Here is a 27640-nt window from a genome sequence, read left to right as displayed (position 1 = left end):
CTGGCAATTACTGTAGAGAGCACAGTATGGAAAAGGAGAGGGATGAGGGCGTTCTGACATAAAATGGTACGATACTTTAAAAAAGATGCTAATAATCAAGTAAGGTTAGAGCGGAGGAAACACGGGGCAAATAGGGTGGGGTAATGCTAGAACAGCAGTCGGGAGCCAGATTCGGAACTCACACATTTGCAAAATAGCTTGAAGCTTTAGAAGCAATGTACTTTACGGCCATGCCACTCTGAACAAGTCCGATCCCGGCTGATCTTGGAAGCTAAGCAGGGTCAGGTCTGGTTAGTACTTGGATGGGAGACCACCTAGGAAAGCCAGGTGCTGTAGGCATAAAAAAAAAAAAGGGATTGTAAAATAACAAAGACTTTGCAATCTGTGAGGTAAACCAAGGGTTGCCTCACCTAAAAGAGAAAAGAAAAGAAAAGAAGCAACACACTCGCTGGATGATTATTAAGAATAATAAAAGATTTTCTTAAGAATAAATCTCTGTTCCACTCACCTATCTGAAATACCATCACAGTTCTAAAGAGCCATGGACTTTGAGTGGGACAAAACATTTTGCGTGTGTCTCACCAACACACACACAAGAGAACAAGCATTGTAGCCAGGTAACACAAATCATAGCCAGGTAACACAACTCGTGGGACCCATTCCTCTTATTTGTGACATATTGCCTTCCTTATCACCTCAGAAGTTTTCATTCTGTTGCTCTACTACTAGATTTTTATTGTGACAAGTGGAAAAATGGGTGAAAATGCAAAACCGAAATTGGGCTACAGAAGGAAGAATTTCCAGGAGGCAGGAAAAAAGAATAACAAACAGCAGGGTGGCTGCATCATAAGGTGTAAATGACAGCCGGGTACCTGAGGCAGAAAAGTTTTGAGGGAAGAAAAGGAAGAGAGAGGAGAAAAATCTGCTGTTGTGAGGAATGGGACTGCAGAAGGAAATTCAAAAAGGGAATTTTTAGGAAGTCTTAATCCGTGTTGTACGATATAATACACTGCTGCCTCAGGACGCCTTGGAAAAGAACCATGTAGCTTTTCGATGTTTGGGGGGTGAGATTTTTAAAAATTTTATTTTAAGGTAACATTGGTGGAGGCTGGCCACAAGTTTTATTTAGGTTACACATTCACCCACTGTTTTCCTAATAGTGAAAGTCCCAAAGGTAGAGAATCCATAACAGTGAAAGGAACCTGTGTGAGAGGAAAAAGAGGCACAGTCACCAGCTGCTGAAAGAGCAGGAAGGATCTGGAGAAGGAAGAGAACTGGGCGGTGTGGAGTTGATGGAGACGAATTTCATTCACGTCATTGTATCGACCAGATCCATTCTCATTGTACAAATGATCACAAATCCATAAGCCAAGGCCTTGGAGAAATTAGATCAGACCCGAATAAGATAGATTATGGTCAAGGGAGAATTTGTTAAGGGTGAAGACATCATCCACAATGCTAGGGCTGTGCTCAGACTCACTCTCCTTAGACAGCTCCTCAGAGTGAGAGAGGAAGGGGAACAGTGGTCCTGGGAGAGGATCGGTCGCTTTAGAAATCTTGGTGAGTTGCGGGAGGTTGGTCTTCTCCAAGGTGAAATCATCAAAGCAATGCCAGGCAGGTGGGCCGTGAGGGAAAAACTACGTGGAACAGATTCTTTATTCATCTTCCATGTGGGGATTGAGACAAATGCCAAGGACTCCCTCTGGCAGAAAGAGAATTTGTGCACAGGCAGCGGTCGTCCCTTCTCTAGAGATCTTGGCCTTTCCGTTCCTGGAAACATCTGACAACTTGCTCTGAAGTATGAAAATTGCTCTCACTGGAGACATTCCGGAGTCTCCTTCCAGCCACAGATATTCTGAGCCAGTTCCCTTAGTCTCCCGTGACCACTGGAGGACCTCAAATGAGGACTGCGAGCAGCTCCTGATGTGAATGCAATAGTGTTCTTGGAGAACAAAGTGCAGTTATGTTCAGAATCAGAATATCCAGGCCACAAATAGGGCTTTGAGTCTCAGTTCCCTCAAAGAGGGAAGGAGCTCCTCTCTGGCCAGAAGAACTATTCCTTGTCCCCGAGGAGACATTTCTCTTTATACGCTTTCATTCCCTGGGCCATTTCCTCAAGGGTCAGCAGCCTGGGCTCACTGCCAGCCAGATAATGACAGATAGTGGGAGATAACTCAACAGCTAGAGCTCTGTCCTTGTCTGACCACCCCACTCTGACCCTAGTGAAAGTCGAGGGATGATCACTGAGGTGTCTTCCCTACAACAGCTTCTCTAATGCTGTATCCATGGCCTTCTAGACCCTGTCTGGTTAAAGTATGATCTTATCGCTTCTGACATAAACAGGTGCCAGGCTGCTTCCTGAAAGACCCTCATACCCTGAGGTTGTGTCCCCTCTGGGTGCTGTCCTGTCTCCACCTAGGTTTCTGCAATGCCTACACCACTGCCTTCAAGCAAATAGTCCAATCTGGACAATTGCCTTGCCACAGCTAAGTAGATATCATTCTTGTTTCACCTATAAGCAGAAAACCCTCTTTCCAGAAAATGATAGCCTTGACCATTTGCCTTCTCAAACCAGCAAAGGAGTTCAGTCTTCCAGGAGACCACCTACAAGAGCTCCTGCCATCAACTCTGCTTCCTCCTAGAGCCAGTTTTCCTCTCTCTCCAACTGGATTTACTGCCACTCTCAGAGGCTGACCAGCCAGTTATGCTAAAGAGCTTGTATTTCCTTTCCAAACATCTCTCCACAAGGGCTTAAATTCACAGGCAGGACAGGCCAGCAATTAAGCATGGGCTTCTGACTCAGCCTGTTTTGCAGATCCTGCCTCCACTGCTTACTCTATAGCACCGCTGTTACTATCATCGATAAGACTTGGTTTCCTCATCTGTAAAGTGGGAATAATTGTACACAACTCAGAGAATTCTTGTGAGAACTGAATGAGAAAATTCATATGGAAAACCTCATAATAAGACCTCCATGTTATTATTTCTTACTGTATGCTAACTCCTCACAAAGTTCACAGTATAGTCACTAGACTCTAGTGGAAGAAAGAGATACATAAATTACTACGATATTGTGATTTATAAGAAATATATATTTGGTCATTCAGATGACCAAAATATATTTCTCACATATATTTGGTCTTTGCCCACAGCTCCTGAAACCCTTAGAATTTCCTATGACAAGAGGATAAAGGTGTCTTTTGTCATGTTAATAAATGACTCTTGGAAAGCCCTTACATAACCTAAAGATGGGGAGGGAGCGTTGTTTTCAGGGAGAACCAATTCTGTCATTAGAGGTTTGGGACTTTCAGTCTTCCTGTCCCCCACCTGCAGAGAGGGGAAAGGGGCTGAAGATTGAGTTCAGTCGCCAATGACCAATGATTTAATCAATCATTCCTATCTAATGAAGCCTCCATAAAAACCCAAAAGGGCAGGGTTCAGAGTTCTTCTAGGTTAGCGAACACCTGGAGATTCAGGGAGAGTGACGTGGCTCAGAGCAGGCATGGAAGCTCTGCACCTGTTCCCCATGCCCGGCCCTGTGCATCTCTTCTGTCTGGCGGCTTCCAAGTTACACCTATTTATGATAAACAGGTAATCTAGCAAGTAAAATGTTTCTCTGTGTTCTGTGAGGTGCTCTAGCAAATTAATCAAACTCCAGGAGGGGGTCGTGGGAATCTCTGATTTCTAGCCAGCTTGCGACTGGCATTTGAAGTGGATGGGTGGGGACAGTCTTGGAAGACTGAGGCCTCAACCTGAGAAATCTGATGCTCTCTTTGGATGGTGTCAGAATTGAGTTGAATTCTAGGACACCCAGCTAGTGTTCAGAGCATTGTCTGTTGTTGGTGTGGGGAATGTCCCCCTCCCACACACATTAGAACCAGGTCGAGGAACCCAAAGGAATTACTTTGATTCAAAATAATAAATGCTATAATAAAAGTATATCTGATTCTTATTATTTATGGATTTTATATTTGTGGATTTGAACTAGTATAAAATAGCTAAAAGAAAGAAACTCCATCTTGTCTAATCCTGAGACTTCATTTTTCATTTTTAACTGTGGTCTGACCCCTGCCTTCCTTGCTGACATTTCAATCAAGGTTTAACTCAATCCCCACAGCCTTTGAAGAAGAATCAGATAATATCTTAAGTCTGCAATTTTAGGACTTGTTATTTAAACTACAAAAGATGAACCAACATGTTTGCATAAGCTTTGTTTTGCAGGACCTGGGCAGGGACCATTAACCATGAAAAGAATGTCCTTTGACCACCTTGAAACCTATAACTAAGTGGCAGACATGACTGGACCTGGAATCACATTCTCGTTCCTGTACCCCTTCCCATTTTTTGATGACCTATGTAATCAGGTCAAAAAAAGCCTTCAGGAGCATGCTTTTTTTTCCTTCATGCTCCCTTACGTACAAGCTCGCTCCTCCCCCCACCTCTCTTTCTCTCTCATAAACTCGATCTGCTCAAAATTTATTCTGAATTCGCTGTTCATTTTTATTACATTGAGACTCAAGAAACTGGTTTTTCAAGTTCAGTAACAGATTTTCCTATTCATTAAAATTTATTTGTAAGCCCAAAATCAATATTTGCAGTATGTTTGTGGTCATTCCTGAACATGCGCAGAGTAGTGAAAACTTTGAGTGGCCTGACATGTGCTAGCACATTCTTAGCTGAGGTTGAACAAGACAATACTCTGCCTTCTGGTTTCAGCTTTCCTACTGTAAATAAGTGTTCTTTTCATGGTCTACTTAGTGCCATGTTTTCCTCATTTTTGTGCTTTTCCTTGGTGATTTCGCTGTTTAAAATGGTCCCAAAGCATAGTGCTGCGGTGCTGTCTGGTGCTCTTAAGTGCGAAAAGGCTGCAGTGTGCCTTATGGGGAAAACACACGGGTTACGTAAGCTCTGTTTAGACATGAGTTATTGTGTTGTTGGCTGTCTGATGAATCAACAATATATATTAATTAAGGTATCTTTAAATAGAAACACATGTAAGACAAGGTTATATATTGGTTAGTTGATGAAGATGTTGTGACCAGAGGCTCACAGGAAGCTAACCTTGTATTTACCCAAGGGTCCAGTATTTGTGGTGGCTTTATGGAATGCACTACCACAAAGAACAAGAACAAACTATATGTAGAAAGAGCCCAGAGAACCCAGAGAGGATCTATCAGCTCTGCCAAGGGAAGAGACGTCTCAGAGGAGGAATTCTGAGCTCACTCGGCAAAGGGAAATGAGAGTTTCCTGGTGGATCAGAGGGCTAGTGTGATTGAGGGAGGTGGGTCAACACATGCAAACGTGCAGGCCTGGAGGCACGCTTATGAACTGCTGAGATAGAAGTCCAAAGGCAATCCATCATTCTTCCATTTAACAAATATTCACTAAACCCATGCAAGTGTCAGTCAGGTATGTATGAGTGAAGTCTGAGAGTAAAGGATTGAGTTAGGTGAGACCATTGAGAAAGACCCTGGATGCCATGCTAAGGGGTCTGGAATTAATCCATAAGAAATGGAGAATCATCAAAGCCTTTTTAGGCAGGAATAAATGTGTCCAGAGAGCAAAGTGTTTAGGTGAAACTAAATGTCTTCTTTCAGTTTCACAGTAGACTAAACAACCCACAGAAGCTAAACCCTGCACACCAGCCACACGGAACTTCTTTCAGTTTTTCAATGAGCCAGTGCTCTCTCTCCTCTCTGGTATTGCTGTGCTTTGCCTGGAATATGGTTTCCCCTTCCCCACTCTCTGCCAACAACATATGCTTTGCTTACTCTGTTCATCATCTAGGCCTCAGGTTCAGAGTCACTTTCTCCCAGAAACCGTACCCATGCACATTCCTTATATGACACTTTTCACACTGAATTGTTTTGCTTGATTTATTGTTCATCCTTGCCAAACGGACCATAATCTGGGAGGGCAGGGATTGTGTACATATGATTTCCTGTTTGTATTCCTAGTACCTAGTACCTGGCACTTAGTAGGTGCCTGTGAGCCCAAACGCAGGGGAGAGAACAGGTTTCCCTCAGGGGACTTTGGCATCCAGCTCACCTAGTCTATGAATTGGTGGGGTTTTGCATTACATTGGAGGCTGAATATTGCATTCTCCATTGTGGGTACGGCATGGTCGCCGGGATCCTGGTTTCCTTAAGCCCCATACACTTCTAGGGATGATTGAGTTACTGATGGTGCTGAGTGTGCCCTCCAGCCAGCAGGACCCTCTGTGAACTGTGAAACAATTGATTCTTCTCCAATGCGCTAAGTGCGCTTAAATGTCTATAATTACTATTGCATTTTCTAAAGGACACTAATTATCCTTAATTCATGGATTATACTTATTGCCTGGAAGCAAGAAACAAAAAAGCATTGGTAGGGAAGTGTTTCGCTTCTTTGCTTCGCAGCGGGTCTTGGAGTTCATTCTGCTCACCCTCCAAGGTCCAGCTCCAGTCCTGCTCTACTATGATAAGTCATTCACCCCAACCTAGGGGATAAAGGCATGGAGGAAAACATGAGACTATTTCAGATTAGTCACAGAGAGCGTCAGTGTCTTAATTCAGTGTCTAGTCTTGTAGGTTCAGACACTTAATTTGCCCATGGCTTCTCTAGTCACTGATTCACACTAATCAGACTCATAAGAGACTAAGTCATAACAGGGAAGCAGACTTTTTTTGCTTGGTAGGAGGTGTGTTCATTGCCAGAACTTATTGGTGTTTGTGATCCAGGGCATTCCTGCCTTCATATCTCAGGAAGTCGAAGGACATGAGATATTTTTGAGGTCTGTTTTAGTCCAGCTGTACCCTGATAAAGCTGAGAGACTGTGAATTATTATTCCCAATTTTCAAAAAGACCAAGGCTCAGACAAGCTTTACCCAAATATGTTTTGCTGGGTCTTGATGTCCTTATTTACAAATTTAGGCTGGGACTGTTTTAATAACTGTGATCCTAACCATCAGAAGTCTAAAAGGATATATCCCATAAGAATTTTTATTTAAAATGGGAGTAACTTAAGTAGGTAAAGCCTTAACCTGCTGATGGATGGGGCTCGTGTTTGAACCAAGCACATAGAGAGAATTCAATCTCAATAATTTTCCCTTTTTCACTGCCTTAGCTTAGGTTCCTCTGAAGCGGGTCAGGGGTTTGGGAACATGTAATTTATTGAGGGAGCACTCTTCAGGAAAAACTGCTTCCAAAGAGGGGAGGAAGCTAAGCAAGTATGTAGTCTCAAGTAAAATCGAGCCTTGGCCTGATCCACAAGTGGGGAGGCACTGGGAGCATAAACTGCACTGAAAAGTGAACAGCCCACCCCCTACCCACACAGACACACACCCACTTTGGGCAAGAGCACCAGCCTTCTGAATCCCTGTATCAGTCATAGGCTGTGAGCTGCCCCTGGGGATGTGGGAGGGGGCAATGGCCTGTGGCTTTCCAGATGAGAGGGCTCCTACCAGCTAAGAGCAATTCTCCTGAGAAGGGGGCAGCCGTGAGCCCTTAATAGCCCAAAGCTGTGCTAACCTGGAGAAGCGGATCTGGGCAGGGCTCCGCAGCATCTACTGCAGGCACTAACTCTGCATTGTCCCTCTCACCTCTGGGCATTTAGCACGTGCTCTTCTCTCTGCCCAGAACTAGTTTCCCTTCTTTTTTCACAGGTAAATTTTCCTTTCCTTTTTAGCCTCATCTTAGGCGTCACTTCCTCCAGGAAGCCTTTGCCAACCTTTCGAGACTAGCCTAGATTCTCTTGTTTTCCCATCTACGTTGCATTGACATGTTAAAGCCCATTTGTGCTTATCTGTACCCACCAATACTGTAAGCTCCAGGAGGTCAGGAACCACGTTTGCCTTACGTTCCTCTCTATCCAGTGCTTAGAACCGTTCCTGACACCTGATAAAAGCTTTTTGCGTGCAGGAATTAATAACACTCTTTTAGAGGTTTCAAGCTTTAAAAAAGTCCTTAAAAGCTACAATCGCTAATTGAACTGAGCCGGGCATATCAGAGTAGAGGCCGATGGTGGGAGCAACACCTGTACTATGCTGCCATTATCGTGAAAGGTGGGAGAGTTTTCAGTGCCAGGAAAAGTTGTGCTTATGCTAAATAACAGCTGGTTTGTTTTGAATGTATAAGTATAGTAAACCTTGTAACTGATATTTCCTTTTTTTGCTTTGGGTGAAAGCTCAAGGCCCAATCCCCTGATTAAGCAAAAGGGGTAAATTTTCTAATTCTAAATACAGGCACCGAAGTTTCTTTTTAGGAAAACACCCTGAACACTTGAGGGATGTGAAACCCCAGAGGTGTGGTCTAGACCTGAAGAAACAAGTGAGATCAAGAGATGGGTACGGGAATTTGGTTTGGGGTCAGAGGAAGGAGTAAGGCCAGTGAGGAGAGGGCTGGAGACCAGAGAAGGGAGGGGAGACAGCAGAACCACGTGGCTAAGGGCAATTTGAACTAGTGAGTCATTGAGAAATTCCCCAGAAGGTTAAGAACAAGGGCGCTGAGTATTTTAAGTTGCTGCGGTTCTATAGCGTGAACCCCTCCCATTGTCTTGAAGCTTAAGTTCACACTGGTATATGTTAGGGCCAGTAGAATTTCAGAGGATGAAGGGTCAGGATGAGTCTGGTCAGAGCTCAAGTGATACAGAAAAGGATCGGCACACGCTTGAAGTGAGATGATTCACAAGCTAGAACTCAGTGTCAGTGGGAGCTCAGATCCAGGGGTCGCCCGGGGAAATACAAGTCACTGCCCCCACAAATTCCCTGAAACAGAGGAATCATGGGTTGAATGAACAGTAGGGGTTTGAGCCAATTCCAGATGAATGTTTAAAAATGGGATTAAGGAGGTGGCACGCACGAGAATTCTATTTTAACGAGTGTTGTTCTCTAATGACGAATCATAAAATATGGGGCCTCATAGGTACCTAATTCAGCCTCTCATTTTACAGTAGAGGCTGAGGCATGGAAAGGTGAAGTTCCTCACCCCAGATCAGTTTCAATGTCTTCACCTATGTGGGCGCCAGGCCTGGCTGGTCCCAGGTCTGGCTGTGATCCAGGGTCCCAGGTCTGGCTGTGATCCAGGCTCACAGCTAGGAACAGGACCCCGGATTTAGAATGTTACATTAGTGTAGTAGGGTGCCTGCACCTAATCATATGTGAGCATGACTCAGCTTATTGTATCACGCATGTGTGGCTGAATGCCACTATTGTTCTCTGACATATAAAAAAAGCCCACGTGGTCCCCTGGAGAGCAAAAGACGAAGCGCAGCAGGAGCGCGCGGCACTTAAGTCGGTGCCTGCCGTTTCATTCCCATGTCAACCCCTCGTGCAGTCTTCCAGCTGGGCGTCTCCCCACCTACACCTTCCCTTCTCGATCAGCTCGGCACTGACGACCTATAAAACAGGAGATTTTGACTTTTATTTTGTAAATCTTAACTCACAGATAAGATAATAAATTCTATGAGGGCAAGGGTCACATCAAATAACCGGGCTTTCCATCGTGTTTAACAAATGTAAGATGGCAGTGAGAAGGGACAGAAATTGACCATCGAGAAAAAAGAGGGCAACAAACTAACAGCTTACCCTCTTCCTTCTAGGAACATCTTCCACCTCTTATTGTACACGGAGCGTTTATGTCCAGGGTCTTAGGGAGGATACCGGTCACTTGGGTGGTAGGGTTTGATGCGGGTTTTTCCTGCTATTACTGATCTTTCTGAAGAGCTATTCATAGTTCTCTAACCTCTCTTCTGTTTAAGCGTATAGGGACTTTTCCCTAAAATGGAGTGTGACAGTAAACTGCCAGGGAAGAAATCATTTCCTGGTCTTCAACACTGAATCAGAACAAAAGCAATATTAACTGATTATTATTTGTCGAAAGTTTGAAATTTGGCCCCAACTCTTCCTCTGAATTCATCAGGCTCTATTAAAGTAAAAAAATAAAGTTTTAAGCATTGTGGTTTGGCCAACGACCAGGAAAAGATTTCATTTTTTAAATAATAAGAAACTGGGTTCTGAAAAAGCACGAAAATTTCTTTTTCCTTCTTTGAATAAACAGGGAATAGAAGATGATGATGAGTTAACTGCATAATCTAATTTTTAACATTTCTTATGCTAATCTGGCCAAGAGCCTCTGCATGGTTTATTAAAATTTGCATTTTGTGTATAGACCTTAAGGAGAAATTTTTAAATGTATGTATCTATAAAAATAATTATACATTTTTTGTTAAAGAAAAATAGGCTGGATTCCATATCCCCTTTCCCTAGCAGCCTCATAAGTGGAGTGCACAAAAGGAAATACTGCAGCGAGGCTCCTTGTTTTGAAAGGTTTAACTCAATTTAAATTCCTTGCTATGTAAGTGGGCAAATTCAGGAATGAAGGGCTCCAACAAGAGTCACGTGCGACCTCTGCTGGTTATTGGAGGGCCAAAGAAGGCATTTTCATTCAGGGCAAAACTTGCCAGCAAGGGAGAAGAGAGAATGGCGGACTCCGAAAGGTTAAGTCGCTGCTTCCATTGGAAATTAGAAGCAGAAAGCTTGAGTGATTCTACTCACGGTGGTGTTTGTCTTTGTGATAAACTTTCTTAAACATCTTATCTATAACGCCCCCCACCCCCTTAGCAAAGCTGACCTATAAATGGGAAAGTAGAGCTGTAAGAAAGGCCTGGTTTGTCTCATTTCAGAAGGCTCTTTCAGAAAGGGCAAATGTTCCCAACTGGCTGATTTGAGAACCAAAAGAAAATCTAGTACTTATTGTAAGGTTCTGTAAGAGTGCATCACTTTCTGGTCTCCTTCACAAGGATAAAATCCTATGAGGCCAGGGGCTGTAATCACCTTCAGCATAGCATCCTCAGCCCCAAAACTCAATGCCTGGCACACAACAGGGACACAGCAAATATCTGCCAAATGAATGAATAGCTATGAAGGTGCCTATGGTGCTGACTTAGATATAAAGTATATACAAAACAGGTTTCTCTAGTCATGGCTGGAGCCTCTCCATGACACGGAGCTTTTGAGGAGCGTTTAAAAGAGTTTTTGAAGGCTATACTTAGGTTGTGAACGGAATCTTAATGAATGTAACATCATGTGGCCTCGTGGCTGTCCTAAAACGGGTTAATAGTATTAAAGTTATTTAATAACTATTATATCACTTAACAAGTTGCAAAATGGCTTCACATGTATCTCATTCAACCTCAACAGTTCTGAGAAGTAATTGTTAGAGAAAGGTGGAATGATGCTTTCATAGCAATGAAGTGATAAGGCTAAGATCCACACATGTGTTCTGTCCAGCAATCCTGAGCCTTCCCCACCTCCTCCCGGTCTTCCTAAGATTTAATGATTGCCTCGCATTCTTGAGTTGGCGGAGGCTAAAATTAGAGGGGTCAGTCAGAGCTTTCGAGGATCAGCCTAGTAAGTCACATCGTGGACATCTCCTCTGATTACTCTTGACAGCCGGATGGTTGGAATTACGAAGACCGGGCTGGTCAGCCTACACGACACCAAATGGGTGAACAGCCTTTTTAATAGCTTTCTCTTCCCAAGTCATTGTCCCGGACTTTACACACATGCTTCCTGCATCATAAAAGTTTGCTCAGGGTGAAACTGTTGAACATTTCCCCAGAAAGTGACCAAAAAATTCCTGCACTGGGTCAGTGTCAAAGAGATTGATAAGTTAGTACCAGAATGATCCCTAGTCAGAGTTTGCTAGTGACTTGGTTGGTCTGTTTGATTTCAGGGAAAGCAAACGAAAGACAAGCGGCCAAATATTTGCTAAGGTCCCAGCTTCGCTCAGACAACAAACCTGTAGGGAGTGTGACAGTTCCTCTTTAAACCCCTGTGCGGCCTACAAGACCCAGAGCAAATGCCACCTCTTTTGACAACCCCCTCCATTGCACTCTGTGCTAACTCATCTCAGAGTCCTTACTGCACCAGATTTTAACTATTTGCGTGTCAGTTTCATGTCAGTTTCCCCCAATGACTCAGAGTTCTCAAGAACAGGGCCATGCCTTTCATCTCTGTTTGAAAGAAAAATGTTGGCTATCAGAGATGAGTCCCAGAAGCTCAGAATATAGTCCAGTGGCTTTCAAACATTTTTGATCACAGCGTACAGTAATACATTTTATGTAATGATCCAATAACAAATATACATACAAATATATGTACAGTATCTCTCTCAAGCTAGCCCATGTCATCCCCTCCCTAGCATCTACGGGCTGGGGATGTAGACCAACGGCAGCACAGCCTGAGCAGGAGAGGTTGAACAGGGTAGATTTTGCATGGAGACTTCTGCTGTAGGCTGAGGTACTGCCCTCAGAAGTACTTGGAAGCACTTGGGGTGTTGCTGTGTCTGCAAAAATGAGAACCCTTGAACCAACTGACATTGCGGTTTCATTTGCCTTCCCAGTGCTAGGCAAAGAAAAGGGTATGTTTACTGACTATTGCTTAAATGAGAAAGGAATTGGTGGCATGTGATATAGAAACTGAGTTTTATCAGAGCCCCCCTGGAAAGCAATGCCAGTGAAGATCCTAGATGCCTGCAGCCCAGAACTGAAATCTGCTCTCCTACTTGGAGACCAAGACATCTTTTCTCAGCTGCTTTGGCAATTGATATCACAGGTGAAGATTATGATGATGATGATTATAGCTGACAATAAATAAATATTATGTGCTTATCTAAGCATTCTTCTAGGTCTTTTATAGATGGCCATTTAGTTTTGTTCTCTTGTCAAGAAGTTCTATTTTAATTTCATTTTATGGATGAGGAAACTGAGGCAGAGAGGTGATATAACTTGCCCAAGGAGAAACAGCTCCTAAGTGGCAAAGCCAGGCTTTGAAAATAGGATCATCTGTGTAGCTAAAAAAAAGAAAAAGAAAAAAAGAAAGAGATCGCTAGAATGAGAGACACACTGGCTCATCCACTGAATCCAGTGAGTTTTCTTTTCTCTTTTTGTTATTATCTAAGACATTATTCCTTTATATAACAAATCTTAAGGAATATGCCCTGTGTCTTTTTTTGTTTTGTCTGTAACTGGTTTAGAGGTGGACATGTTACCCAGTTCTGATCAACAAGATGTAAGAAGTCTGCTGGAGCCTTCTGAAGATTTCCTCCCATGAAAATCCCACTCGGCCGCAAAAGTGGAGGAGAAAGACGGCTGTTACTTGGATGTGATGCTTGGTGGTGCTGTTGAGCCACCTCATTCCCTCCCGGAAGTGCCTACCCCTGAATTTCTTATTAATGAGATTAATAAACCGTTTTTAGTTAGATATTCAATTGTCACTCAGACAGTCTCCATTCCATTATCCTGATATTCTTCCTTCATAGCTCTTATCACTATCAGAAAGTGTCTTATTTATTAATTATCTTCCTTACCTGCCTACACCCCATGCCCTCTTCTGGAACATATCCTGAGAACAGGCCACTTACCTCCACTGTTTACTGCTCTGTCCCAGGGCCTACTCCACGTCTGGCCAAAGAGCTGGGAAATCTAAAGGAGCTGTGCCTTATAAAGTTGTTGTGGTGAATCTAGTCTCAGATTCTCCCCACCCCTCCCAAACTTTCATAAGTAAAAGTAGAAAATCTATCATTTTCAACTTGTTTTAAAAAGAGATTGCTTGTTTTTAAAAGAAATTTAAACCAGGAAATCCTGTTTTTAAGGAATACCTGAGTTTTTGTTTGCAGTTGTACAAATGTAAGCAAGGGACATTGTTTGGGGAGGTAACCAAATACAGATGTTTTAAAAGAAGCTGTGGCCTTTGTTCTGGGTTGGTGAAGTCCATTGCACATGTTTGAAAGAACCCTATTTCTAAAGACTTGGTCACTTCTCTGTGTGACCAAGTGATTTGGTGCTGGCTCTTGGGGGGTTAAGAGTGCTCTTCTGGGAGGAGTTGCTTGCGGAAAGGATGTGCAGCCCCAATCATCCCCACCTGCTAAAGGAACAGAGCTGGACTTGGCTTGTTCAATTCAGGACTGGCCTGTTTAGAGTCCCTCAGGATGGACTCTTTATAAATCGTAATCAAGTTAGAATATTGTTTCGGTGTGAATGTCCTATGAGCTTGAACAATTGAAAATGTCCTGTGTTAGGACATTATAGTCCTAAACAACCATGTAAACAAAAAATGTACTTATGCTAGACTTGTGTTCTGATGTGGTTGTCCATTCATGTGGAGGGGCATGGGGAAGAAAGACTCTCCCTAGTGAAAAGCAGAAATGACTACTGTCAGTAATCCTAGGAAGAGGGAAATCTTGGGGTGAGAAATGAAGGCTAGCGAGATGGGCCCCAGACTAGGGTGAGGAGAGAAATTCCTCTCTCCTTTAGGATAGAGGTCAGCAAAGTTTTTCTGTAATGATCTAAATAATAGCTTTTCTAGACCTTGCTAAATGTTAACTGAGCTCAAAAGATTTAGGAGTTTTGGCTAGAAATAAATGATTTATTCAAGGGTCTTAGGATTTACAAATCAGTAACACAACTAGGCAATATCTAGAGTGTTCCCAAAGGAAAAGATGAGGATTCTCAGAGTAGAAAGTACGTTCTTGAGAAGAATCAGTTCTATCTTCTTCTCCCTCACATCAGTTCAAATGGTAATCGTCATATGAGTGGTGGTAATTGTCAGATGTCCAGTGGTTTAGACGATGGAACATTTTCTTTTTGGGGTCATTCAGATGGTTAACTAGATGTTTGATGTACAACCGGTCGTTAATGCTCAAAACTGATATGCATCTAGTTCTGGGAAGTTCAAAAATTCAAGTTCCTAGAGTCACTTAAAAATAACTGTTTCCCTCTGCCTCAGCCCACTTGAAGTTAATAATTTAGCAGCTTGACCACAGTGACTCTGTTTTATTTCTTCACTCTATTCCTCACAGACCATGCAGACAGTTGCTATCATAACTACTCAATGCTGGCATTATAGCACAAAAATAGCCACAGATGATACATAAATGAATGGCTGTGGCTCTGTCCCAATAAAACATCACAAAGCAGGCAGCAGGCTGGATTTGGCTCATAGGCTATAGTTTGTTAACCTCTGTTTTAGAGCATTGTGGTGATGGGGTTTAGGAGCCAGAGAGGGTAGGCATGGGATGTAAGCTAACTCCAAGTAGATGCTTGGTCAAGAGCTATGCCAACAGACTACCTTCCAGGACCCTCTAAGGATGTGGGCTCTGAAGACACCTGTTTCTAATAGCAGCTATAAGATAGTGTTTGTTATCTCCTTTGCTAACTCCTAACTTCTCTTCAGGTGGAAGTCACAGCCTTGGCTTAGGTGTATTGAGGGAAGTAAGAGAAGGGCCTGCTTCATACTTAGGACCTTGGAGCAAAGAGGACAGCTGTTCTCTGCCCCCAGAGGCAGTGGTGGTACTAGTGGACCCCAGCAGAGGACAGAGTCTCCAGAGAAGGCAACAGTTGAAGAGCAGGAGAAGCCTGTTCCTGGGAGAGAAGGAGGCAGCAGGCCCTCTAGGAAATGAATACTAAACAATTTCAGGCACTTCTCTATAGGGATGTGTGGGCTTGAGCCATCATAACTGGAATGCTTAAGGAAAATCAGATTTTCTTTTGTAATCACAGGCAGTGAAGACTAGACACAGACTAGTTGGCCAACCAATTGTTCCTCAGTTGACTGATGGCTACAACCCTGTCCTAGATGAACCATTGAGGCCCCAGCCATTAACCTCTACTTAGCACAACAACTGAAGTCAAATGGGTAGATCAGAGGAATTGCTTTAATTGGGATCACAAGGTGTCATTCAGATCTACTCAGCTTCTGCCCCACCAGGAAGAAAAGTCCCTTGTTGTTGGCTCTGGTGGAAGAATAACTTTGAGGTATCACCTCAAATTGTTTGATGGTGTAGCCAGCCTCTCTCACAGCAGCCTTTACTTCCTCCTGGCGCAGGCACAGGCTGGAGAATCTCTGCTCGCCAATCATGTAGTAGCTGCTCTCCAAGGCGTCTATGATCACCAGGTAGCCCCCTGGCTTCAGCAGGCTGCTGAGGTTTCTGAGGGCTGAGTGGTAAGCAGGAAGGTCTGGGCAGGCGGCGTCCAGGCACAGCGTGCTGAGCAGGCAGTCAGCCAGGGGCAGCGAGACAGCACCCAGTGGCCGGCTCTGAGTCACATCACACTTCAGGACCTGCTTGATTGCCCGCCTCAACTTTTCCTCCTTCTCTGGCCCCTTCGCTCTGAAACACAAAAACTAACCAACACCTTGCTCTCCTACTCGTGGGGACCCCAGATCCCTTTGGGCAGAGCTGAAAATGACAGAGTTGTCCCAAATGCTATATCCTCAGGGCCATCTCTGTTGTAAAAGCAGAGAAAGGAGAAATGAGGGACCATTTTAGTATCTGAATGTGACCACATTACCCTATGCTGGGTTAAATCTCTTTATAAAGTGAATAATGACACGAAAATAATAAAAATACTTGATTCTACACTGGGGGCAGTGTAGAATTATTCTTCCTCCACTGCTTATAATAGTGCCTTCCTCATTTATTATTATTAATTGTTATTACTCTGATCCTCTCTTCCAAATTCCAAGGTAGTGGCCATTTGACCCATACATATCAGGTAATAGTGGATTTAAAATGCTGAAATAGTATTTTTTAGTAGCTGTCGATCAATGAAGGGAGTGGGGTCATCTTAGAAATTTTTAGATACTGTTGATCACTATCTTACAGCTGTGGCCAGGGCCCCCTTAGAGAAAACTACTAGTTGCCTTTCTCAGGTTCCAAAACATATTGCAGAAAGAATGTTTTCTGAAAAAGATTATTTTCTTGGTAGCCTTGCTAGGATTTCTATCCTTTTCTACCAAATCAATGGGGCTTCTTGAGAAAAAAAAAGTTAGTGAAAGGAGCATCACAGGCAAGGACAGGAGATGGAATAGAGTGCCTCGGATCATTTTAGAATTTGTTAGGGGAGGAATGAAGGAACAAACAGACAAATGAACAAAATTAAACAAACATAGAATATATAATAATAATTGGAGAAACAGATAAAGAAGAAAGAAGTAGCATTAAATCAGAGAGATAAGAGAAAAGGAAGAAATGAGTGTGTAAAGTGCCCAGGAAAACCATAGAACTCAAATAATAGGAGTGATGACTGGGTATCCAGCCTTTTGAAGAAGTTAATCAACAAAGCACCGGGGATGCAAATCCAGACTTACATTCAGAGAACACACAGTCCCTTGGCTCCAGGAGAAGACAGTTATGTGGGCAACAAGGCTTGATGGAGAGAGCAGAGGATGGCCTAACATCGGAGCAGGTGAGAGAGAGTCTAACACTGGGACAATTTATAGTTGTGACGAAAAGTCGATGGTTTAAATAAAACTTGGAGATTTACCTCCAGGTGGAATGATTTGAGATAGTAATAATTTGTTGTGGGCATCCTATTTAAATATTTAGTTAAAAATCTTACCTAGTGCATATAATCAGTTTTTTACAAATATCCTTTATGTTTATTATAATTTTCCATTTAAGAAGCTTAGCAATAAGCATATGAAAAGATGCCCAACATCTGTGGCCATCAGAGTAATGCAAATCAAACTATGAGATACCACTTCATACCCACTAGGATGGCTAGAATAAAAAAGGCTGATAATAACAAGTATTGACAAGGATGTGCAGAAACTAGAACTTACGCACATTGCTGGTCAGAATGTAAAATGCTCCAGCTACTTTGGAAAACACTCTGGAAGTTCCCAAAAGTTTAAACATAGAGTTACCATATGACCCAGGAATTCTACTCATAGAATTTTACCTAAGAGAAATAAAAACATATGTTCACACAAAAACTTGTACATAAGTATTTATAGCGTCATTACTCATAATAGCCAAAAGATGGAAACAACGCAAATGTCCATCAACTTATAAACAGATAAATAAAATGTGGTATATCTACACAATGGACTATAATTCAGTAATAAAAAGGAATGAACAATTGATACGTGCTACAACGTGGAAGAATCTTGAAAACACTATGGTCAGTGAAAGAAGCCAGATACAGAAAGCCACAAATTGATTCAATTTATAGGAAATGTCCAGAAAAGGCAAAGCAGACCAGTGGTTGCCAGGCAGTGAGAGGATGGAGGAAATAGGAATGAGTACTAATGGGTACAGGGTTCATGTGGAAAGTTATGAAAATGTTCTAAGATGGTGGTGAGGATTACACAACTCTGTGAATACACTAAGAACTATTAAATTACACACTTTAAATGGGTGAATTACATGCTATGTGAGTTGTATCTCAGTAAAGTCGTTATGAGAGAGAGACAGAGACAGAGACAGAGACAGAGACAGAGAAAGAGAGATGGTTCCGGGGAATTTCTACCAACCAATAAACTGGTGTACACAGGGAATAATAATTAATTCTGACTGGCTCTCCTTGCTCCCCTATCAAGGGCAGAAATGGTAGTAGGGTGACCAATTTGTCCCGATAGATCTGGGCTTTTATTTTCTCACTGAAAATCTCAGGTGCTGAGAACCCCTCTCAGTCCTGGGCAACCAGGAAAGTTAGTCATTCTAAAAGCAGGGAAATCAGTTACAAAGCTGCCACCCAGCCTAATAGAACATGGATAATTTGACAGAACATTTTAAGAATAAAAAAGAATTTAACATTATGGAAGTCTGTATGAAACACAGATTTGAACAGGTAAATTAATCTAGAATAGAAAAATTTCAAATAACCTATCTGCACATATGAATAACTTAAGTGTCCCCAACAAGCCAAAGAAGTGATAACATGATGTTTTTCTGAATGTGTTTAAAGATGATCTATGCTGAGAATATTTGGGGAAGGTGTATTTAAGTGATTGCATCAGAAGCAGTTTGGACCTCTGTGCCCTATTGTGTATGAAGTTATTTTAAAGACACAAGTTGCCACAGAACTAGTACTTGCCAGTCAGATGATGACGGAAATTGTTCCCAAACTGTGAGACACACTGTGAAATCTAGAAAGCTCACAGAGAATGTGCCAATTTGAGAGGGAAATTTGTTAGAAACACCCACAGTTGTGGATACCTGCTTGTCCTTGGACGTACAGCAAACATTGGTGAACTCAGTTGCCAAGGCAGCTGTGTAAAGATTACACCTCAGGGCTCCTCAGAGCCTACAAGTTCACCTGGGGAGAAATGGACTCGCCTGGAGACACAGGCAATTACCACTCAGCCTCACATTTAGCTCAAGGGGTAGATAATAAACACACACCAGAAAAGTGTTATACAGTTTTACAGAAAGCTAAAAGCAGTGTGGCCATTTCTCTAGTTCCAAAGATCTACTCTTTCAAATGAATCAATATGCAAAAAAGGCAGCTATTTCCTCTATAAATACGCTATCTATAAAAGCCTGAGGGAGCGGGGGAGGGAGGAGAGGAATAGAAGGATGAAGAGTAGCACTCCTGGGAAGAGCACTTTGAAGAATGTCTTTCCTTACCCCAGGTAATTATCCTGAGGTTTAGAGGAGCTTTCTCCTGCCCTGTCTCTACAAGGCAGGTGGTGGATCAGAATTGCCTAGACAAGCTTTTTTCTAATACGCTCACCTCCCCCAAGCCCCATCCCCTGAGGTTCCAGCTGGGCCTCCTGCGGGAGAACCATCAAAACGTGTAAAGGAAATAAAAAACTAGATAAGCTTGGATGTCAGTGTAAGAATTGTAAGAGCAAGGAATAATCGTTGGTAAACCTTTGACAGGCCACAGCTGAATCAGGTAAAAGACATTCTGTGAGGGAGAGTCTAGGAAAAAAAAGGCAAGCAGTCATTCATTTTACAAATATTTTTGAACCTCCATTATGTGCCGGGAAGAGTGTTGGGCAGTGGGGCCCCAAAGAGAAACAAATGAGAAACAGATCTTGTCCTCCTAGAGTATACAGCCTTGTGAGGGAAAAAGAATCCACATGATCATCCACAAAAATGAAAAATTAAAGCTGTGATAAATTGATACATGCTAGGAAGGAGAGGGACACGGCACTAATGGAAGAATGTTGGGAGCTTGACTTGGTCCAGAGTATCAGAAAAAGCTCTTCCAAAAAGGGGTCAGGTAAGCAAAGATAAAGAGGATAAATAACAGGTTAACTAGGCCAAAAAGAATTAGGAGGGGAGGAGGGTATCCCAGTAAGAGGAAATAGTAAGTGCAAAGGCATGGACCTGCAAGGCCTTCGTGCAGAGCCATGTGGTGGGAGGAAACAGAGAGAGGAGAATGCCGATGAGGCTGAATCTCAAAAAGCAAAACAGAGCACGGGGGAAAGCGAGGCAAATGGAGTCAGCAGGTGCCAGACAAGGCAAGGCTTTATGGACCATGTTAAGAATTTCGCTTTTTGTTCTGAAAGCCAGGGGAAGTCATTAAGAGGCGCTAAGGAAGGGAGTGATGTGATCAGATTTACATTTACAGTTAATTATGTTGGGATGAGAGTGGAGGTGGGAGGCCAGTTAGGAAGGAGAGAATGATATCTTGGCCCAGGTAATGGAAGATATTGGAAGAAAGATGCTGGTTCAAGAGAAACTCAGGAAATAAAATCAGCAGAACTTGGTGCTAGCTATGGAACTTGATGGAGAGGGAGATGACAAGGTTGGCCCCCAAGGTTTTGGTTTGTCCAATTAATCGTAGGATGGTGCCATTCAAGGAGATGAGAACAACAGAAAAGGAGCAGAGTTGGGGAAGGTTATAGCTCAATTTGGGGCACATCGAGTTTGAGATGCTTTGAGACATGCAAGTAGAATGTTTGCAATTGGAAGGAAATGGCCAGTTAAAGCATTTTCAACCTGCCCTGTTAAATTTCCCTGAGAGATAATAAGTGAGAGCACTTATTTAAGAGAAAGGCGTCTTTACAAAAGGCAAGAACTTTTCCTAGGCATCCTCATGACCATCAAACTCCTGATTTTGAGAAAGAACATCAATCTTTTACAAGACATAAAAATACAGAGGTGCTTTGGAATCAAGGCAGTTCACTAATTCAGGAAACAAATTTGGCACAGCTGTGTCTATTTGGGGCCACAAACATCTTTTTAAACAGATTGAAAGTCTTTGTATAGAGAACATTTACTTCAGATATACCACCTCAGCAGGTGTTCAGGCTTTCCACTATCAGGTACATTGAGGTAAGTGGGGGAGATGCTCTCTGTAGAGGCAACCAAAAGACGGGCTGCAGCCTTCCCAGGCTCCCCTGGCTGCCCTGAGGGCAGAGAACAACTCACAGAACACATCTGTCATTCACTCCCACCACCGGCATGCCCTGGCATACCTGCTGAGAAACTCTGTTCTAGACACCAGTGCTTCTCAAACTGTAAACTGCATATAGGCCCCTGCAGAACTTGTAAAAATGCAGATTCTGATTCTGTGGGTAAGGAGTGGGGCCCAAGAGTCTGCATTTCTAACAAGCTCTCGGATGATATAGAAGCTACTAGTCTGGGGACCATAAGGCGATGTGTTCCAAGATCCAAGAGCCAGAGGTTAATTAAGGCTGTTTCTAGGGGGTAAAATCTCATTTTTCTCGATTCATGCTTGAGTAGTTAGTTATATATTAGTTTTTGACATTCTGGCTAGATAAATGGATAATATGAGGCAAGAATTTGGTGTCGGTGTCTTCCAACTTTTAGGATAGTTGTAAAAATGAGTGGTATCTAAATGTATGAGTCACACTCCGAAGGCAGAGTAACAGGCAACAGTTCAAATTGTCTTTGGCAACAGTCAGCACGAGAAATAGCTTCAGATAAAGGAGAATTAATCTCAGGAGAAATAGTTCGTGGGTTGATAGAGGTACTTGAAGATGCAAGAAAGACGTAAGTTGAATAAAATCACTATCATTCTCAAAATAGTTGAAGCCACAGGATCTGGCAGAAGGATAAGGGTGAGAACGCAGAATTTTTCTGCCAAAAATATGTGTTTTTTTGTCTAACAGAGCAATTGGGAAGGGACAGTGTCTTAGGAGCCAACTGCTAATAGCTGACGATTCTGGCATGAAGTAAGTAATGCTTTTAGTAGCCTGCTAGATTTTAAAGGTTTGTTTCTGAATGAGATGGAGAGTCTTCTGATGGCTAGGGAAATAGAGAAGAAAATTATAAAAGCCTTCTTGACACATGATTTGGACTTCAGAAAGGTGTGTTTTCTGACCGCGACTAAGAACTTTTTTATAAACTTTCTGTGAAATTCTATAAATCCTGGGAAAGTCCTTATTTATTTAGTAATGTTAGATATTATCCCAACCCTTATAGCTACAGTTATTTTTCTAGTTATCACTAATTTCATTCTGTAGAATCATGTCGTTAATAGAAAAGTTTTAAATTACTTTTATTTTGAAGAACATATCTTTAGTTCAAAGACAAAATTCTAAGTACAGAGTTTAGAGGTTAAAAATGGCATATGAAAGTAGCCTCTCTTCAACTTCTTACTAAATGCCAAGAAAAAAATGGAGCAATATTTAAGCAATATTAAACAATTTTACTATGTTGTTCATGTGATGTGCAACAAAAACACATTCCTATGTATGCATGGGCTTAGGAAATACGTCACTTATGGGTACTTCTTGAAAAAATTGTTCGAGGACCTATTCAGTTGACTAAGAGATGAATCAGAATTAAAAACTCAAACAACTATAAAAATCATATTAAATGAGCATAAAATATGTCCACATAATTGCAAATATAATTACAAATTGAAAGCGAATGTCCAAATTAGTCTTGAAAGAAAGCAGAAAAATAATACTTTAAGTTATAATATTTGGATTTTAAAATCTCAGATTTTAACAATAAACATTGGGAAGAATGATGCCAAAAGGACTTTGTTAAATTGTTAAATTCTTCATGGTACAAGGAAGGAAAAAAATTACTGATTCTCAGTAAGCTGAGAGAATTTGTCTCCAGCAGACCTGCATTATAAGATATACTAAAAGTTCTTCAGGTGAAGGGAAATAATGCCAGATAGAAGCTAGATCTACAGAAAGGAATGAAGAATACTAGACAGGACAGATATGTGAGTAAATATAAAATATATGTATTTGTTCAAAAAAATCACTGATGGATGTAGACATACTAAAAATTACTAAACTATACATAGTTAAACATAGTTCGGATGGTAAATTTTATGGTATGTGGGTTTTTTAAACCACAATTAAAAATAAAACAAAAGCCCCAAATAAATAAAAGCACTACTGACTGCTTAAAGCAAAAAATAATAACAATGTATTATAGTGTTATAGTATACATACAGCAAAATATATGACAGCAAGTGCATAAGGGGTTGGAGAGTGGATAAGGAGTTGTACTGTTATAATACCTTTCATTGTTCGTGAGTTAATAGATATGTTAAAAATATATAATGTTATTTGTAGAAAAATCACATTCTCACACACACACTCACATAAAACACAAAAGAGGTCAATAGAGGAAATAAAAGTCAATAGAAGAGATGAAAAGGAATATAAAAGTGTGTATACTTATACCAAATGGAATACCAAAAATTATCCCATTCACCAAGGAAAAGCAGGAACAAAAGGCAAAATAAATACAAACAGATAAGACAAATAGAAAATATATACCAGGATGGTAGGTTTAGATTCAACCATAAATGTCAGTATTTATATGTAAATCAAATAAACAATCCACTTAAAAGGCAGAAGTTGTCAGATTGGATTGAAAAGCGAGACCTAGAACATGCTATTTCCAAGAAAAACACTTTCTTTAAATATAAAACCAGACAAGTGTGGAGAGATAAACCAGGCTTATGGACTGGAGATTCAGTAAATCTACTCTCCTAAATTGATTTGTAAATTCAAAGAAATCATAACCAAAGTCATAGGAGGCTTTTTTGGAGAAATTGACAAGCTTATTCTAAAATTAATGGCACTAAATTTGCCAAAATATTCTTGTAAAAGAACAAAGTAGATTCACACTATCTGATTTCAACACTTAACTATCTCTGGTAAACAAGATAAAAGACCAGTGTAAACTCAGTGAAAATTTAGTGACTCTACATGATAGCAAAGAGATTAATTGGGAACAAAATATAAAACTTCTAGTTTATTCTATATTATAAAGAATTGTACCACCAATGAGTCACCTTGGTTACTTCCATTTGACAATCCACATCTACGAATGAGACAATGTAGCAACAATATGTAAAAAATGAATATGAAGTTTAGAATACTCTTAATAAGCTCGAAGTTAGCAGACCATTAAAAGAAAATGGGGGGGCGGGGTTTAAAGACATAGAAGCAGACGTTAGCATTAGCTTCAGAAGGGAAACTGACTCAGGAATAAAGACAAGTTGGTGACTAGATGGTAATCAAATAAAGTGCAAATATAGGAAAATGAATTGACCATCACTCCAGAAGAAGAGCATGGAGGCGGCATATTCCTTAGGGACATATTAAGACCACGCGGTCTTATATTTTTCCCTGGAATTCAGGAATATTGCCTCGGTTCTCTTGTTGTTCAAGTTCAGAAATATGAGAGTCACCCTTGATACATGATACCAATTCTTATCCATCCTATCTCAAAAATGCACCTTAAAATTATCTACTTCTCTTCATCACCTAGTTCAAACCACCATCATCTCTAACCTGGAGTTAAATTGTCTCCTTTCTGCACCTCTCATTCTCCTCTAGACCCCTCTAATCCATATTCTCCATACAATAGCCAGAGAGTTCTTTGTAAATGTAAATTGTGTCACATCACTTTCTTGATTATACCTCTAATGCATTCTTGTTATACTTGAAGTCCGCAATCTTTAACTTGGCCTTGAGGCCCGAAATGATCTATCACTTGCTTGCCTTCCCTGGTGTGAGTTCTAGGAGACAAGGGACCTCCTCTGCCTTATTTACCATTCTATCTCAGTAGCTAGTACTGTGGCACATCATAGGTGATCGACATAGGTTTGTTAAAAGAATGAAGAAACGCTAGTTCCTTTAACCATGAGCCAGAAGTGTTAGCGCTTGTTTCGTGAGAGAAATCGTCTTCCTAGGAAATAAGAGCCCTGTCTTGACCAAATCCTGGGATATGTTAATTAAATATATATATGCTTTCCCTTTGTGAATGAAAAGACAAGAAAAGGAAAAACAGAGGATGCCGTGCAATACACAAAGAGTGCGGTATATGAGCAAAGGGGGAAATATAGAAAGACATGACTTGGGGACGAGAGAAAAAGATTTCATGGGAAAATTAAATCCTTGGTAAGGGAAGTAGGGAAAGACAGAAAAAAATATACAAAAACAAAAACAAAAACAAAACACAAGAGCAGGGGAGAAAAAAAGAGGTAACTATAACTGAGCATATAAGAAGTAACAGACAGGACCAGCAGGATCCTAAGAAAAACACTAAAGTGGTCTCTTTGTGCAGTTTACAAAAGAGTCTGTGGGGTCACAGCAATATGCCAACCAGCAAAGACGTGAGGCTCCAAGAGCTGATGGTCAGCTGAGCAGGTGCTGGAGGCATATCAGGACAAGAGAAGGTTACGGTGAAACGCAGAACTGGTCATCTCTGGTTAATAAGCTATTGCCAATTTCTCATGTGGGGAGAAATAATAATTTAACTAGATTTGCTTGTATAAGTTTACTCATAGATAAGGTAGTATCAGATTTTGGTCATTAGTTGTGAGGATATAATTTTATGGATGGTGAGTTCATAAAATTCTTTTCAAATAATTCCTTCATGCTGCTAATCTCAGTTTAAAAACACAATTAGTTTTATGTTGTATGTGGTGGTGTCAGCACCAGCCACCCTCACCGCAGAGTCCCCTGTGCTTGGATGGCTAGCAACAGTGTGGCGCTAGGAGGTAAGCACTGACACCCACAAGCTGCTAGCGAGATTTCACCTCTTGGAGTTGTCCTAAAACAGGGTCCTGAAGTACCTGGCCTACACACTGAGCCCACACAGGCTTGGAAAGGTTTTGAGTTCATTCATCTTTGCTCCGTATCCATCTCCTCGACACTCTCCCTCTTCTGCTGTTCTGATGTGTGCATACACGTGCACACACACACACACTCACACACACACCTTCACACACATGTCTATCTTGTTCTCACTCTCTTCATCTGGATTTCTTTTTGGTCTCTGTCTCCTTTGCTTTTCCACTCGAAGGATAACTCTTGGTTCTAAAAAACAAACTGTCACTCAAGTACTTTCGGAAGGCCTGAAAGCAGACCCCAATTTCTTTACCTGTTCCCTTCAAGCTCACACACATAAGTCATCACCAGGGACCAGCTGAAGGCCCCTGGCTCCTTCTTCAGCCACTTCTCCAGCTCCCGCAGGTTCTGGTCAATGTAGTCGGTAGCAATGATCTCCTTGAAGGATTCGCAAGCAGATAGGAGCTGATAGATGGTGGGGCCAGAGCCAATATCAATCAGGAGGTCTCCATTCACGCCATCTGGTTTAGAGTAAGGAACAGGGAAGTAGGAGTCAGGCATCATGTGGTGGCAGATAGAGCTGATTTGCATTGTCTTTTCTGGGACTGTGATGGGGAGCCCAAAGACAAACCATCTCGCTCACTACTAGACCGTCACTACTCATTCCTCTCACGTCAGTCTTCTTTAGTTTTTATCTTAGTTAAATAAATGAGTGATGCCAAAAGCACTGTCAAATAATGACTAGACAGAAAACTGTCATGCCCTGATACCCTATCTACATATAGACTCACAGTTGGGTTGGGGGAGGGGCAGGAGACACAAACAGCAGACAAACTTACCTAGGCAGAATATCTTGAAAAGATTTTTCAAAAGAAGCCTAAGAACTTGGTTTTCTGCAGAGTCACTAGACCCAAAGCTGTAATAGTTTTCTAGGTAATCTCGAGGGTTAAAATGGCTCAGATAAGTATCCTTAGAGGTGAAGCCAGATTCCATGGTATCTCTCTTCTATGCCACCACTGCCTTCCCTCTCCTCCAGAAGCTAGAGTCAGCCTGTAGAAATTGTCTTTCTGAGTCTCGGGCTTTCAACCTTTCTTCTATCAATTCAGCCCACGCCTTAGAGACAGGCCCGCCCCTTAGGGGCAGATGTTTGGTTAAACACTAACAGAGAAATATACCAAAAATGTTTTGATTGTTCTGGGAAGTGATGAAATTCCTTGGGAAGGGGTTCTGGGAAAAGTGGGGAGTGACAGAGAGAGGGCCATGAGCTGCATGCAATGCTGGCCAAGGGGCAAAGTACAGTTTAGAAGGGATTATAGACAGGAAAATCAACTGGCCTCATCAGGGAAATTACTTAACTCATAGAAGAACCACTAAGTTCAGAGAGGTGGGTCATCTCCCCACAGCCATCATTCTTTTCTCTTCTTGCAGAGATTCTCCCAAGAAAGTCACAAAGAATAGTTTAAATTTAAATATGTTTAAAAAAGAAAAGAAAAGGAAAGGAAAAAGACAAGGATAGGAAATGTGTTCAGGGCTGAGGAATGTTGGCTAAAGAAAGAATCTCAGATGAAGTCTGGAAAAAGGAAGGCTGAAGGAGCAATGTAAAAATCCTGGATGAGGCTTTCTCTAATGTCTAGGCCAGCTACAGTCTGTAACCCTCTCCTTATGTCCCACGTGCCCCTCCGTCCACCCCGCTCCGTACACCTGCAGCTTCACCCACCACTGCCATCTCTCAGGATCTGGCAAGAACTTCCTCCCCAAGCTTCCCCACTCCTTTCAGTCAATCCAAATCCTGACAATTCTTTCAGAGTGAACTTTAAGCCCCCTTCTTCCTATAAGAACTTCTTAATTTTCCT

General features: G+C 41.8%; 1 protein-coding gene and 1 pseudogene across 1 annotated transcript; one reads left to right on the top strand and one right to left on the bottom strand.

The window, feature by feature from the left end:
• The first annotated feature begins 220 nt into the window (after positions 1-220).
• LOC120622573 (uncharacterized) lies at positions 221-339 on the top strand (annotated as a pseudogene).
• Positions 340-15678: 15339 nt separating this feature from the next.
• Positions 15679-26867, bottom strand: NNMT (nicotinamide N-methyltransferase). The gene is made up of 3 exons (XM_039887949.1): positions 26627-26867; positions 26101-26308; positions 15679-16146 (listed from the first exon to the last, which is right to left on the bottom strand). Exons 1-3 carry the CDS (start codon positions 26778-26780, stop codon positions 15714-15716), a joined length of 795 nt encoding a protein of 264 aa, XP_039743883.1. The 5' UTR covers positions 26781-26867; the 3' UTR covers positions 15679-15713.
• Positions 26868-27640: the final 773 nt, after the last annotated feature.

Source organism: Pteropus medius, unplaced genomic scaffold, assembly GCF_902729225.1.
Source record: "Pteropus medius unplaced genomic scaffold, Ma_sr-lr_union100, whole genome shotgun sequence".
NCBI lineage: Eukaryota > Metazoa > Chordata > Mammalia > Chiroptera > Pteropodidae > Pteropus > Pteropus medius.
The sequence above is the reverse complement of the archived record's forward strand: the minus strand, read 5'-3'. Positions and strand labels throughout refer to the sequence as shown.

Bases quoted from the DNA above. Each gene is read 5' to 3' on its own strand.
- NNMT (XM_039887949.1), bottom strand. From the start codon at position 26,780: ATGGAATCTGGCTTCACCTCTAAGGATACTTATCTGAGCCATTTTAAC. The intron at 26,309-26,626 runs GTAAGTTTGTCT...ACTCTAAACCAG, and splicing joins TTTCAAGATATTCTGCCTAG to ATGGCGTGAATGGAGACCTC. The intron at 16,147-26,100 runs GTAAAGAAATTG...TTTGTGTTTCAG, and splicing joins TGTGAGCTTGAAGGGAACAG to AGCGAAGGGGCCAGAGAAGG.